General features: G+C 28.5%; 1 protein-coding gene across 1 annotated transcript in view; it reads right to left on the minus strand.

Moving 5' to 3' along the window:
• The window catches only part of LOC129985357 (DNA-directed RNA polymerase III subunit RPC6-like), a 32,074-nt gene that overhangs the window by 12,350 nt on the left and 3,800 nt on the right, over positions 1 to 15,924 (minus strand). The window contains exons 4-7 of the mRNA XM_056095357.1: positions 13,838 to 13,905; positions 13,010 to 13,116; positions 9,263 to 9,406; positions 8,056 to 8,160 (exon numbers count right to left, since the gene is read on the minus strand). Coding sequence (XP_055951332.1) covers positions 8,056 to 8,160; positions 9,263 to 9,406; positions 13,010 to 13,116; positions 13,838 to 13,905 — 424 coding nt within the window. The remainder of the gene's footprint in view (positions 1 to 8,055; positions 8,161 to 9,262; positions 9,407 to 13,009; positions 13,117 to 13,837; positions 13,906 to 15,924) is intronic.

Consider the following 15,924-nt stretch of genomic DNA (forward strand, 5'->3'; position numbering starts at 1 on the left):
TGGAGAGATGGCACATACATTATGTCTATGAGGGTTGTTATCCCAGCAAGTCCAGCTGAGATAAGTATTGCTACAGAGACTGAATCTTTGCAGTTATGGCATGAACGCCTGGTCACCAAAATAAGCGGCATGTTCGAAAGCTGCTAACTGATATGGGCATATCTGTAAGTCATGCAGCGACAAGTGAATTTTGTGATGGATGTGCTCTTGGAAAAGCTCATCGAAAACCCTTCAAGTCACGTCCCTATAGAGCGATGTCAATTGGTGAAATCATTAATGCTGATGTTAATGGCCCTATGTCTGTGGACTCCTTTAGTGGTGCAAGATATTATGTTTGCTTTAAAGATGACTATAGCAAATATCGTAGAATCTTCTTTTTGAAAAAGAAAAGTGATGTTAGTTGTTGTCTACGTACGTTTCTCAATGAAGCAACTAATCTTGGCCATGTTGTGAAAAGTTTCCGTTGTGATGGAGGAGGAGAATTTGACTGTGGTGAAGTTCAAAAGATACTTGCTGAAAAAGGTATAGCACTAACTCTTAGTGTACCATACACGCCAGAGCAAAATGGTGCAGCAGAGAGGGAAAACCAAACAATTGTTGAACTGGCTCGTTCTATGCTTGCAACAAGTGCATTGCCTCGGTCACTTTGGGACACCGCAGTGTATCTATTAAATCACACTGGTTTATCCCCAGATGACAGCAAAAGTCCTCATGAGCTTTGGACTGGTGAGCCAAAAACTAAACTTGACCACCTTAAAGTATTTGGAACTGAATGCTATGCACATGTACCAAAGATCTTCAGAAGTAAGTTTGAAGACAAAAGTGTTCATGGTCATTTTGTGGGGTATGTTAACAAGAAAGATGGTTATAAGATCTATCTGCCTTCTCGGAAGAAAATCATAAAATCTCGAGATGTTGACTTCAAACCAGAACGTTTATACACCACTCCTGTGACAGTGGAGGTGGAGGAAGACTTAAATGAAAGGTATGAAGAAACTCGGAGTAAAGAACGTAATCTATCCGAAGAACAAGAGCCAGGAAGAATCCGGAGAATATCTGATGGCAAACATAGCTGCAGTAGAAGAATTTGAAAACAGTGAAAATCCATCCACATATTCTGAAGCTCTTTCGTCAAGTGAAAGTGACCTGTGGCTAGAAGCAATGAAAGAAGAAATAAAAGCTCTTCATGAAAATGAAACATGGGAACTTGTTGAGAGACCCAAAGGTTCCAAAGTTATCAACTGTCGATGGGTGCTGAGGAAGAAATTTAATTCAGATGGTACTGTGGAACGACACAAAGCTCGTCTTGTAGCCAAGGGTTATGCCCAAAAAGCAGGCTTTGATTACGACGAGACATTCAGCCCTGTTGCAAGATATGACACTGTGAGAGCTGTTCTTGCTGTGGCGGCAAAAGAAAATTTGTACTTGCAGCAGTCTGATGTAAAGACTGCATTCCTGTATGGAACCCTTAAGGAGGAAGTGTTCATGACACAACCAGAAGGCTTCAATGATAATAGTGGGAGAGTCTGTAAATTGCATAAAAGTTTATATGGACTCAAACAAGCACCACGTTGCTGGAATCGGTGTTTTGTGAATTTTATGAAAGATCAGGAACTGAAAGTCAGTACAGCTGATCCCTGCTTGTTTATCAGACACAAAAATGACAAGAAACTCCTTGTTGTTATCTATGTAGATGATGGCCTTGCTGCTGGGACAGACAGAGTTGAAGTGGAGGAGTTCATGAGTCAACTTGGTCATTCCTTTCAGATCACAAGGGGTTCATTGAACCAGTTTCTGGATATGAACATAACAAGATTGAATGATGGTTCAATTTTTGTGAATCAGTGTGCCTATCTAAAAAAAGTTCTCTCAAAATTTCATATGGACTCCGCCAATTCAGTGTCAACTCCAAGTGACAAAAGCTTTGTTTTTGATGACACAGAAAACAAACTGATAGGGAAAGAAGTCCCTTATCGCCAGGCGTTGGCAGTCTCATGTACCTTGCAACTGCTACAAGACCTGATTTAGCTTATGCTATAAGCATTGTTTCTGAAAATCTTGAAAATCCCAGGACCTCAGATTGGTGTGCTGTAAAGCGAATTTTTAAATATCTAAGAGGAACTGTAGATTTTGGCTTGTTATATCAAGCAAAGTGTCATCCCAATAACCTTGAAGTGTACAGCGATGCTGATTATGCAGGTGATTTAAAAACAAGACGCTCAAGAACTGGAATGGTCTCTAAATTTTCATGTGGAGCCCTCTCGTGGATGAGCTAAAAGCAGAAGAGTGTGGTGTTATCTACTACAGAGGCCGAATATGTTGCTGCGAGTGAGAGTGCTAAAGAATTAATCTGGCTGAAACATTTGCTCAGTGACATAACAAATCTCGAAATTCCCTCTCTTCTGGTAGATAATGCTAGTGCTGTGAAACTCGCCAAGAATCCCGAATACCATAAACGGTCCAAGCACATAGATGTCCGTTATCACTTTGTGCGAGAAAAATTCATTGATGGTGAACTGTTCATCAAGCATGTTCCTGGTGAAATGCAATTAGCAGACATCATGACTAAACCATTGCCTAGTGTTAGGTTCAAAGAATTGCGTACCTTGTTAGGACTGCTTTCATTTAATAGTCTTGTGAATGAATGTTAATTTAATCTTAAATAAGTTGTGGCTTGTGGAGGAAGTATTGTAACAACTCAACTTTAGCTCTGACAAGCAACAACTCAACTCATGTTTACCCAAGAATCTTTACTTTGTAGAATTCAGTAATAAAAAACGGTTGCGTTGCTAGCTCCCAATATGCATTTTGTTTCTTTTATTTGTACTTAATTAATTGCTTTTTGTTTTTACCAGAATTTATCGATAACCTTAACAGAAATAAACAACAAACTCACGCTCACACGTCGCAATGAATAAAATAGCTGCTTATATGTTTCTAAAACTTTAAAAAAAAGTGGTGTACAAATAATCACTTTGCATACTGTAGTTCAATAATCTTTCATGAGAACCAAAATAATATATTGCAGCTAAATAACATTTGAAAAAACATTCGTCTTTGGATGATTTTTATTTATTTGTTAAATATTTTTGTTTTATTAAAAATAAGTTAAAAGCACAACAAAACTTTTTTTTCAAAATCGTAATATTGTTGCTAATTTTTAACTAATGTTTATATTTTTATAAAAAAAACCATTTGTTAATAATAGCAACTCAAAAGTTAAAAATTAAATCTAGGAACAATAGGTCAATGTAAATAAAAATTCTCTGGAACAAGAGTGTTACTACTGTCATTTCTAGACGCAAAATTAGAATTTTTACGAGTTCATCTTCTTTCTAGTAAGTATATATAAGAAAGTATGGATTTACCATAAATCGTTTCTCTCTTTTTCTTCCAGTTTATAAAAGTCGCTACAAATTTCATAACGTTTCTAACTTCAAATATATCGATAGTTTTATCCCACAAATCAGGTCTTCTTTGGATTAAAGAAATTAAAATTTCGATAAGTAGCTCACTCATGTTCATAATTATATTTAAAAAAAAACTATTGATGCTAAAAAAAAATTGTGCTTCACGCAGGAAGGTAAAACTCGCTGTGAAAAAGTATCTCTGGACATTAAAAAAAAAAGTCGACGTCTGCACAGCGGCGTGCACCAACGACAAATTGACCGCGCGTTTATTCTTCCGTTTAATATGCAAGCTCTAATTTACCTCAATGCACTATCATTATTATGGCGGAGACGGTAAATTTATCGCGTCGGAAAAGTCCGCTCTGTTGTAACCAGCCTCAGCCAAATTCAGCGGTTTATCGCACTTCCTGTCATAATAAAATATCAAAAAAAAAAAAAAAAGTCGTCACATTTTTGAAAGAAAGCTGTCCCGGGATACTAATGCTATAATTGTTTTGGCGACATTAGGCTTCCGGTATGGAGAAATGATACTGAGGAAATTGATGATTGCGCACAGCGTATGCAAGGCGCGAAAAGTTCTCATGGGGAATATCTCTTGATTTTTAAATATATTTTCAAATTTCCCTGATTTTTCCAGATCATTAAAAGTTTTCTACCATTTCTCTGATTTCACAGTTTTGTCACCATCCTCTTTAATAACAGTTTTTAATACAATTGTGATTTATATCAAATATTTATAATTAACTGTAGAAAATAAATCAAATTAGTTCTGACATCTGTACTAATAATAAAGTGAAAGTGTGCGTGCGCGTGTTGGCACTCTACAGGCCAGGTCATTTGAACTACAGCTTCGAAATTTGGCAGAAGTTTATCTTGGAGGTCAAGAATGTGCACATCGGAGCGATTTTCGTTTTTGAACTTTTAATTGAAATTAAGCAAAATTTCGCAGTTTTTTGCGATTACTTCCGAAAACATCATCGTACAAAAAAAAAAAAAAAGTTACGCTGTTTTAAAATATAAAAAAATTATCTTTGCCATGATGCCAATTTAATAGTCATATGAATTTTTGCTAAATTTCGACAGTTTTTCTTTTCTTTTCATTTGTATTTTAAACAACATATTGCATTGTTGTCCAGAAAATCAAATTTTAACTGTCTCATCAACTATCTGATCGCGTCATTTTCTTCCCTCCTTTAAAGCTAAGGTAGAAGGATTATGTTTCATATCTGTGTACTTTACGAGATGTATAAAAAATGAAGTTACAATGTCGCAAAATTTAGAAGAATGATTTACAGGATATTTAGGTTTTTAATAGAGCTATGATGTCATGGGATCGATATCCATTAGAAAAGTTAATGGAACAACAAACAGAACATATGTAAAAAATAATTAACATAATGAGGCTTTAATGTCTAATGATTTGGTGGAATCACGGACATGAAATTATATATCTACACAATTTTCTCTGTTTCAGGCAGACAGTCTTGTGCGCTTTCCTCTTTTGGCATGATTAGTAAGTGCTTGTTTTCCCATATTACTTAGGCTTATTATCTTCTTTCGAAGCGAGCAGTATGCAATAAATGGATTTTGGTGAACTTCTAGAATCAATCCTTCTTCACCAAAATCAGGATTGATATTTTTTTTATCCGTTTAATTCGTATTCGTACGGATTTTGAGCAGTTCATTGTTTTAAAAAAATTCTCAAATCTACTTTGAATAAGCTCACAGTTTCTCAAATGATAAACAAACCATTCAATAAACTCAAGAATGGTAGTTTAAACACCACCGCGCTGCTTCCACAGATTGAAATGCTCCCACCAGAGAAATGTGTTTTATTCTTTTACGCAGTTACAGAAGTCTTATGTATATTCATTATGAATGTCATGGAATAAGGACAACTGTAGAGCAAATCGAAACTGAACTGATCTACACAGAAAAAAAAAAAAGGGAGAGGGTAAGTAAAAAAGCAGTTAGTTTCTGTATTACACAATCGCGAATGGCATTGTTCCGTTTTTGGAAGCTATGACTACGATATTTCATTCTTTGAATCTTTAGATATCGGCATGTTTTAGATGGGGGGGGGATAGCTAAAAAACTACCCTATATTTTCCCATTTTATAAAAATTTTAAATTTTCCAGCATTTTCCCAGTGTCTTTAGAAAATTTTTCAATTCCTTGTGGTTTCCAAGTTCTCCCAGTGGCATGGCAACCCCACCACCATAAAATTGAAGAACTGAGGATAGAAACAATGCCATGTTCTAATTGAGTTTTTTTTTTATCAATTTTTTAGCAGAAAAAAATAATAAGAATTTATAATTATTTAGCCGATAAAAAAATTATCATGCTATACTTCTGAAATTTAGAAAAAGGCCTTTATAAACATTGCACATTTCAAAAATTTAATAAAAACTTTTTTTTTTATTCTCTATGTAAAACTAAATAAAATTTTCTTACCGTAGCTTTAAAAAAATTACAGAAAAATATAATATATTTTAAGAAGAAATCAAAATGATTTCACAATTCCTAGTTTCAATATATAATGAAAACTAATTCATGAAAAAGACATGTTCTGTAATTAGCAGTAAAATGAAAATGAAAAATGACAATTAATGAATTTTTTTAAAGTATTCTTGGAAGCTAGCACAAATAATAATAATAATAATAAATAATAATAAATTTAATAATAATATATTGTCCCATTGTCTTAAAATTTAATAATACTCAACAAGTGGAGAATCTAATTCAGTGAACTGCTTTAAAGTTTTGAATTTTAAATTAAAGCATTTTTTTCACAATGTTAAAACATTTAACTTACCTCTATGAAGCAATAAAATCTTTTTAAATTTTATTTTAATAAAAATCAGTGCTACAAATTATGTCTAAAACTAATTTTCCAAAAAATTACTAGAATTATGAAAAAAAAATGCATTTATTAAACAAAATTGGTATAATTGAAGAATCACATTTGTAAGCCTTTAAAATGGTGTCAAAATAATTTTTGTGTGATAACAAGCTTCGATATTTTGACAAAAACGTGTTATAATTCTTTTATTTTTTTAAATTAAATTTTTAAAAATCCATTCTTAGTAGACTTTTAACACCCAAGAAGTAATTTTCTGCCAAATTTCATGTTCCTAAATTCAATGGTTTGTGCAGTATGTTTGCTCTATCAATAGAACTATCTTCTATACGCATAGGGTGATTTCAATGTTTAACAAAATAACAAACAAAAGTCTGCAAGAGTTACAAAAAGAGAAAAAGTAAAAATCATTATAAAAATGATAGAATCTGAACCTCTAAAGTTTCAAAAATTATCCTTTATTTCTTTAAAAATTTAAGTACCAGATATAACAGAATATTTTTTATATATAAAAATTAAAATATGTTGAGATTAGTCCAATGAATAAAAATTTTCAAATGGATAAAAACATGAAAGGAATCACCATAATTGAAAACCTATGACTTTAAGTTAAAATTTCATGACACTACTTTTACACATTCAATTATCATAATTACACACAGCAATGAAATTGCTATTCAGTATAGTACACTAAAATCCCTTTAAATCGATTGTTCGTGTGATTGCTCCAAAATACCATAGTGATGAGAACATTGATCAAATATGTAATGGATTAAAGAGGCTACACTGTGTTTTAAAACCAGTTTCTCCCGTATTCGATATACCTCAATTGGTGCACCAAATTCATCCTGCTGTATTCTTTTTCTTCACTTGTCAAATCAATCTGTAAGTAGTTCTCTAACACACAAAAAAGAACGAACTAAAGAAATTGACTAAATTCTTCACCATCTTTGAATTCCAATGAGGTTCAAACATTTTTTAAGTCATAAAAAATATGATGTAGTATGCATTTTGTATTGTCTCTTCAAATTAATCTCCTCAATATTTCAATAAACTACAATGCACATTGTTGAAGAGGGAGTGGGGAAAAGTCATTAAGTATTATATTAATATGTATTAGCACACCTCAAAAAGTTTTCTTTGCACTTCTCAAGAAAATTAAGCACTTTGTAAGGACATTTTTTCAAAATTAAGCACTTTTAAGGTGTTTAAAAATAGTTTATAAAATTTAATGATATGCTATGTAATTTAAGATGATGCTATGCATCCTATTAGAAAAGCATTAATTATAAAACATTCCAAAAATCTGATTTATGGGTAATAAGATAAGTTTTAAATTTAAGTTATACAAATTACCCTGACAACAATTAGTTAAACTATACACTAAAAAATGTCATAAAATGCAAAGCAACAAATAAAGCTTAGTTTGTTAGTTTTAGAATTCATATAAAATTTTAAGAAAATTTAAAATCTATTCAAAAAGTTGTCTGCATATTAATCAACCATATCAATATTATGATATCAAATGCAATTGTTAAAGCAATTGTATTCGAAATATATTCATAATTTTTTAATCAAAGTTGTTAGTTTTCATATCTTTTAATACCACAAAATAATTGATTTGAATAAACAATATTTAAATTTTGTTATACTTTTAATGTACATTCTTAAAGTAAGAATAATTTATGTTTTTTTCTTTCATTTTTACTTTCTTCATAGATGCAGACACATCAGATAAAATGAAATAATCCAACAGCATATAAAAAAATAAAGATAAAAACTTACCTTGCTAATTTTGAGACTATTTATATAATCACATATTTCTCTAGAAGATTTGAATGATGCATGTCTTTGTGAAACGGGATCTGAAAATTTCTCAGCTAATCCTTTCTGGAATAAGTGATTTTATTATGCATATGAATCTTAGTGGAAAAAATATTTATTAATTTTAAATATGAATCATTTTTAAGCTGAGCAGAAAAAGTAAATTACGTGCAAAGAAAAGAAATTTGTTGGGGGGGGGGATACCTTATATTTTATAAATTATATAAACTGAGATAGTTCCCGATATAACATTTATTTCAGTATTAACAATGTCCAATTTTCAAAGCAATATAAGAAAATTATTTTAAGAGAATAATTTTGAATAAAATCAGGTAAAAAAAAAACCGTTATTTTATTTCTAAACATATCAGAGGGGAGGGGGGGGGGCAGCATGAAATTAGTTTTAATATACATACAAAATGGATTTTTGTTGTAATTGGCTTTTAAGCTCTTTAATTTCAAATCCAAGACCTCAACTATCAAGCCATTGTGGTTACATTCATATCTCAAATTTTATAGGACTCAATTAAAATGAAAACATTTTTCCTGTTAACTTTGAGATGTAAATCAACCATAACAGAAAACTAAGTAGAGTTGTCAGAGAAAATTTCATACATAATATAAAATTTAATATCAATAATTCCATTTATTGAAAAATAAGAATTTTCTACAGTGTGCAATTTGTTTGATTTAATTTAAATTTATAGCATTTTAATAATCAAAAGCATTTAGGTATATGACATTTATATTGAATAACTACAAAAACTTGGTTAATTACTTTTACTTTAAATTTTTCAGCATAAACAATTTTTGCTATATTATTGATATAGGCATAAATTGTGCATAGTTCAAAATAGCAAACCTATCAAATCACTAAATTTAAAAAAATTAAGTAAATAAATTAGAATTTTTAAAAATAAATTCATTCTCAAATAAAAATCAATCTGTGTAATAAAAGAGTGGATAAAATTTTTTGTCGATTATACTAAAACAGCTTTTGTGTCTTCTCTAAAGGAAATTAAAAAAAAAAAATGTTCCTAGTAATTTCAATATAGAAACACATTACAATTCCTATATGAAACTATTTTATTAAAAATTGAGCTAAAACCAGTTACTCTGTTTGAACTAAAATTAAATATGAAGGAACTTAAAACAACAAAAAACATACTGCCTGTAATAAATATCGATAACACTGTTCACCTAGCACATCAACAAATTCTGTTTCAAACTCTTGCCCACTATAAAATGTTCCTCCAGTTACAGCATGACTAGGCTCTAATCCATAAAGCATAAACAATTTTTTTTTGGTTGACTATAAAATAAACACGGTGAAATAAAATATTAGAAAATTTCAATGCAAATTTAAATTGTCAATTTAGTTTTTAAATTTTATTATCTTTCTTATTTTGTAAAAAGTAATAAAAAGTTAATGTAGATAAAATACAAATACTAAAGTGAAATTCATATATCAAATCAAATATAAATAAGAATAAAAATCGAAATTTTATCAGTTTTTCAAACAATTTGCCAATAAAATTAAATAATAATGATAGTTATAATATTAATTAAACTGCATTTGAAACAACATGTGCTAAAACTACTATACATGATAAATAAAACATGTTTTAGTAGATATGCTGTTATTGAAACAAAATAAGTAAATATGTATATATTACTGTAAAAATACAAGGTACAACTATTTTGCAAAAATATCTAGCTATTTTAAGAAATAAATGAAATATTTAAATATGTAATAAATTAATAATTCAATTATTAACTTAATCTATTTGATATAACTCATACTTTGATTCATTGAATTATCCAAAGATGTAAACTAAAAATTCTTCTCATGGGTAAAGAAATAACCAATTGTGGTATGTATATTCCACATCTTCTCCTAACTGCTAAGGACAATTTCAACTACATTTTGCACACTTTGTTAAGAATACTATCAATTTTTCAAAGTGCAAAAGTTAATTAAATATTCAATTAGAAATTAATCACAATTTTAGTTTTTCTGCAGTAGTTTCAGAATAAATAATCTTACAAAAAATAGTTTAATACCATTTTAAAAGTTAAAACTTTATTATTTCAATCACAGCATTTTGCAATATTTCCTTAAACTGTTAATAATGTTTAAAAGAATTTAAATACATTGAAATTAATATTAGTCTCGAATCGTGAAAAAGGGGGCAAGAAATGCAAAATCTTTGAGAGCAAATGAAACAGATGTATGTCAATAGCAGTAATTTCAAGCTGTAAAAAGTGAAATCAGATTTTTTTCCCTCACAGAAATTTTAAAGGTAATTTATCAAAAAACATCATAAAATATTTTCAAAAATCTTTTCAGTGATACCCTTTTATTTTTATTCAACTTTTCTTGCAACTTTTGTTAAATATTTATAAAATATAATGTAAATGATTTTGGAATAAGGAAATTTGTAGATAGGTACTCCTTTGCTTGACAACATTAAAAATTTGAACTAAAGGATTATTTCTTAAAATTTCTCTTTTGTTTGAATACATACATAAAAATAAAATAAAAAATATTATATATTAAAAAAAAGTATCCTTATTAAAAGCATTGCAAATATATCAGCAAGTTTATAATATATTTCAAAGCAGCTGAGAAAATTTTCTCTTTGATAAGTAACTTAATTTGGTTTGTACAAGCAAATTACTAAAATACTGTAATAAAATTAACGCTGCATTAAAGTTAAATTGTACCTTTTTTGATATTATATTAAAGCATATATTGTCAAATCATTATTACATAATAGATATTACACTATTTTCTTTCACTTTAATAGAAAGGATTCAAGCTAATGGCAAACATGACGTTGGCAACAAAATTTCATAATCCATAATATCTTATAATCTGAAGTTAAAGTTGATGATCTTGATATAACAAATTGTAGAAATTAAGCATATGATGATGATGCCATAATGGCTGAAAGGTATTCAGGAGTTCAGCAAAAAGATTTAGGAAATAAATCTCAAATTTGAATTTGTATATAGCTCAAAAATTTATTAAGCCTGGTTTGTTTATATGCTGTTTCAAATGAGGCGAGTCCAATAGATTATAATATCATATTCATTTTTTCCTCATGTCTACACATCATTAGAAAGCTCTGATAGAAACTACAAAGAAATATTTTCTAAAGATGTGTGGTGGAGTGCAAGAAATAATAATAAATATGACTCAGCAACATTACAAAGACGATGATTCTGGAAAAATTTACAGGGGATAGTTGAAAGTTTAAACACAAGAACAGATGCAAGAACTTTGCTAATTTTTGGGCCTCTGGCAACCTGTGTTATATAAAGTGAAAGGTGCAAAAAAAAAAAAAAAAAGTTATAAACAAGGGACTTAAAATAAAATTGTGCACTCAGAAAGTAAGAGTTTTGCAGGCAATAATATCAGAGAAGCAAAAGGAACTGACAGATAGCACAATAAACCATGCAAACTCGGAGGCAGAAAATGAAAAGGTACATTATCGATGAAGAAGCAGAGATGCCAACCTGCCCCATGGAAATGAGTTGAGATGAAAGCTGTTTTCTTCATTTGATAAAATAATTGGAGAAATTCATGAGAGGTATCAGCAACTTTGGAATTTGGAAGAAAAGTCTGCCTATCTAATGCTGGTTATACTATTAGATTCAGATAACACTGAACACATTTACCAAAACTGACAAATAGGATTTCAAGCTCAAATGCATTCCACTATAAACTTTCAAAACTGCCATAGGCAATAGAAATAAATTAATGTGGATCCATTGGATTATTACAACTTATTGTGAAAGCCAAGCTGAAAATGCTCTGCCAAATATTATAATAATGTTCTGAATATTCCTCACAATTGCCATAAGCAATGCCAATCATAAAAATTTAAGTTGATCAAAAATTATTTAAGATCACCAATAAGTATTCTCGGGCTAATCAATCTAACTATCTTGCCTATTAAACAAGAAGTATGTGATGTTATAGACATTGATAGAGCATTAAAAGACTGTGTTCTCAGTAAAAGTGGACAAATCAAGTTTCAGTTAAAGACAGAAGTTTCATTTTTGATTTTATTAATTTTTCAATATATAATAACAGTATTATTCTAATTCTAATTGGAAGTTTGTATGTGTTTTATATTCTAATTGCTGTTATTCTTTATGAGTTTTTGATTCTATATAATAATTTAGTCTTGTCAATACATATTAAAAAGGTTGTGTTTATAATAATAAATGACATACAAGTAAAAACATTTGTACATATACGTCTATTATATTATGAAGTACATATATGATTTCTTTGTTTGTACACTGCACAATAAACAATAACGAATTTATTCATGCAAAAAATTTCTATCAATTTTACATCTTTTTGGACTTAATAAAGGGGCAGTGAGTTTTGAAAGAAAGAACAAATCTAGAAAGAAATCTTAATCAAGAAAGAGCAAAAGCAAACAACTTTAGTGTATATAAAAAAGTGTATATACAAAAAAACCATTACAAAATAACTAAATACAGCTAAATTCATCTAAAGCAATGCTATTGAAATCACACAAATTTCTAAAATGAATAAAAGCAATAATATAGTAAAAATAAAAATTTAAGATAATAAAATGCTCTTTGATAAAAGAAATAATTAAGAAGGTAAAATATAATAAATAAAGTAGCAAATCCATTCATTAGTACAAAATTAATAGATGGATTTTGTAATTTTAAAATGAAATTTCTCACTTAAAACTGATAGAGGGATAAGTTTAACACAAGTTCAACAGAAAAATTAAGGAATCATCTTTGCTAATATTACTTTTTTTTAAAATAAATTGAAAAAATAATTTAAAGAGCTACAAAGCAAATGAAAAATATAAGTAAAGTAATAAAATGAAATAACAATGAGCTTTCCTATTATACTTACAGAAACAACAGACTTTATTAGCCTCTTAGCTTCCATACTTTTTAATATTTTTGTAATTTGTGGTTGAGGTAAATTTGTCACATATTTAATTTCTTTAGGTGCAATACCTGATAATGAAGAAAAAGAATATATTACTATAAGTAAAAAGATTAAATACATAATTTTTAGAATAAATCTTTTATCATTTTATGTTTCAATTCATTTTCTATCACTAACTATTTTATCATTTCATTTATCTTAGATTAATTATTTCAATTGATTGATGGGAAATGGAAATTTTAAGAGAATAAACTTCTATAATACATTTTAAATCACAATTGCCACATAGTTCATAAAAAAATAATAATAATCTTTTATTTTAAACAGTTTTTTTGAAATTAATGGAATTGTAAATAAAATTTTCTTCACAAAATAATTTATTTTTTAGAAATAATTTACTTTGAATTTTATTAATTATTCAATGTTTATCTTTTCCCATTTGTGAAGGTTTTAGATTATTTTTCAATTCAGAAATCTCATCACACAATTATTTATTTATTTTTATTATTATTCATGTGCTCAAATCATTGAGGAGAAAAAATAAGAGCATCAAAAATATGGAAGAGCATACACATAGAAAAGACAAGAAGTTCAAGATGAAACAGTTATAAGCCACACCCCATTAAATAAAAATACATGGCAGGTAAATCCTATTTCTAAAAATCAGATATCCAACAATTGCAGGTTCAAACTTATAACTAGGATAAATCATTGGAAAAAGGAATATATAGGGGATCTCCTTTATAGAATTCATTATTTCATTTGATATGCAATTATAATATGTGTTACCATTATTGCCAGATTTTTTTACAGCTTCCAGAATGAGGTTTTCTTCATTATTAGCACCCTGGGACTTTCTAAAAATAAGAAAACAAATTTTGACATAACTTCATATTTATAAAGCATCAAAAGTATTCACATCAAAATTAAAAAACTTACACACGTTTGCTTGAAATGAAACCACAATGAGATCTTTGCAGTATAAAGTTTCAGATCATTTAAAAAATTAATTAGTTGCACAAAATATTTCATTTGCAACAAAATTATATCGTATCACACACTATAAATCTTCCAGATCATTCTTAATGATTGTTTTGCTCAATAAGAATTGCTTAAGAAGTCATTTAGAAGACTAACATGCTAATATTTAAATGTAATGCCTACAATGGTACAATTAGTTTTTGACATAAACATCAATAATGAAACAAGATTAAGTATGGAATTAAGCAATAAACTGAGAATAATTCTAAATCAAGACACTAGTAAGAAAATTGATGAAAGGACCTCAATTTCTCTGATTATGGCATATTTGAAATAAATAGGTAAGCCTAGCTATATTGATTTAAAAAATCCACATAAACTAATCCAAACCATATAATCATTGCTAAGTGCAAAAGTGCAATTAATTACTTCAGTAAAGTATCAAAAGTTCCTATTCTTTACACGGTAGTAGATGAAAGGTATGAAAAGTTAAAAACCATTGAATCACAATTGCAAACATCTTTTACCATCAGTTACATTATTTTGAAAGAATATTTAACTATCTATCAAGAAGATTAGCATGAATTAATAAGTAATAGAAGGATTGTAATTTTTTTAGCACCATAATCTTCCATGTGAGCCTAATGCTTTTGGGTAGCAAATTCTTCCTACACTACAATCTAAATATGGCATTTTCAGATTATAATTCTCTTTAGATCACTATCTTATTTTCTTGATGGCAAAAAATGCTATAGTCAATAGAACGCTGAAATTTCAAAAAATGAATATGTTGTACCACTGCTAAAAGCATCCTTCACTACAAGAATTGAATAGTTGTATGGTACACGAGCATATGTTCTGGAAGATAATGGTGGCTACATTAATAGCTCAATTTTCAAACTTTTACTAAATATTGTTACTGTTAAATATGTCAGATTCTTCACAACTATTATCAGATAAATAAAAAAAAGCTTTAAAAAATCATGAAAAATATCTAACATAGAATAAAGATTATAATATGAAAAATATTGATATATACATAGCTATTAAAAGATTGCACATAATATTCCAAATGACACAATCAAAATATTGTCAGTTTAAAAAGTAACAAAATGTTTAGCACTTTTCATTGGCATACATGCATAGCTTTTATCGTATTATATTTTATTTCATGATTTTGAATATCTCCCACAAATTTCTACATTTCTTTCAAAAAATTTTTGCATATATAAGGCATTAACATGGTTACCAAATAATAATAATAAACAATATTATTTTAAAACTAATTTTTAAACAATTAAAAAAAATTCAAATTTCCAGATAGTTTACACAGCTTCTGCTACTTCAACTAAAATATTATTATCAGTTTCTTCAATAACGTAATGAAATAAAAGCTTAAAGCTTCTTTTTCTTAAAAGCAAATTGATCCGTTACTCTCAAGGTCACTTTGAATGAACTTATTATTTAACAAATGATCGTGAAATGCAAAATAAAGAGCAAATATTCAAAAAATGCCTCCTTTTAAAACTATATACAAATACAACAAAATTTAACATATTTCTTCCTCACTCTGTGTCTCCTGTTCATAAAACAGTAATTTTATCAGGATTGTATGAATAAAAAAATATTAAAAAAACAATGAATTGCTTTTATTAAATTGAAATAAGTACCTTGAGAAAATTTAAATTTTAGAATTCTAGTTAAAAGAATTTTCTAATAGAAATATAATAATCAAATTTAAGAATAAATTTTTTAAAATGGAGTATAAAAAATTCTTTTTGTTTACAGGTATACATGGAAACTACAGAATCTTTATAATTACCTTCTTAAACTGTATTTTTTGTGTATAAATTGAATGAATTAAGAAGAAAAAAATTAAACAAATTAAAATGAAT

The sequence above is a fragment of the Argiope bruennichi genome, chromosome 9 (assembly GCF_947563725.1).
Source record: "Argiope bruennichi chromosome 9, qqArgBrue1.1, whole genome shotgun sequence".
In the NCBI taxonomy this organism is placed as follows: Eukaryota; Metazoa; Arthropoda; class Arachnida; order Araneae; family Araneidae; genus Argiope; species Argiope bruennichi.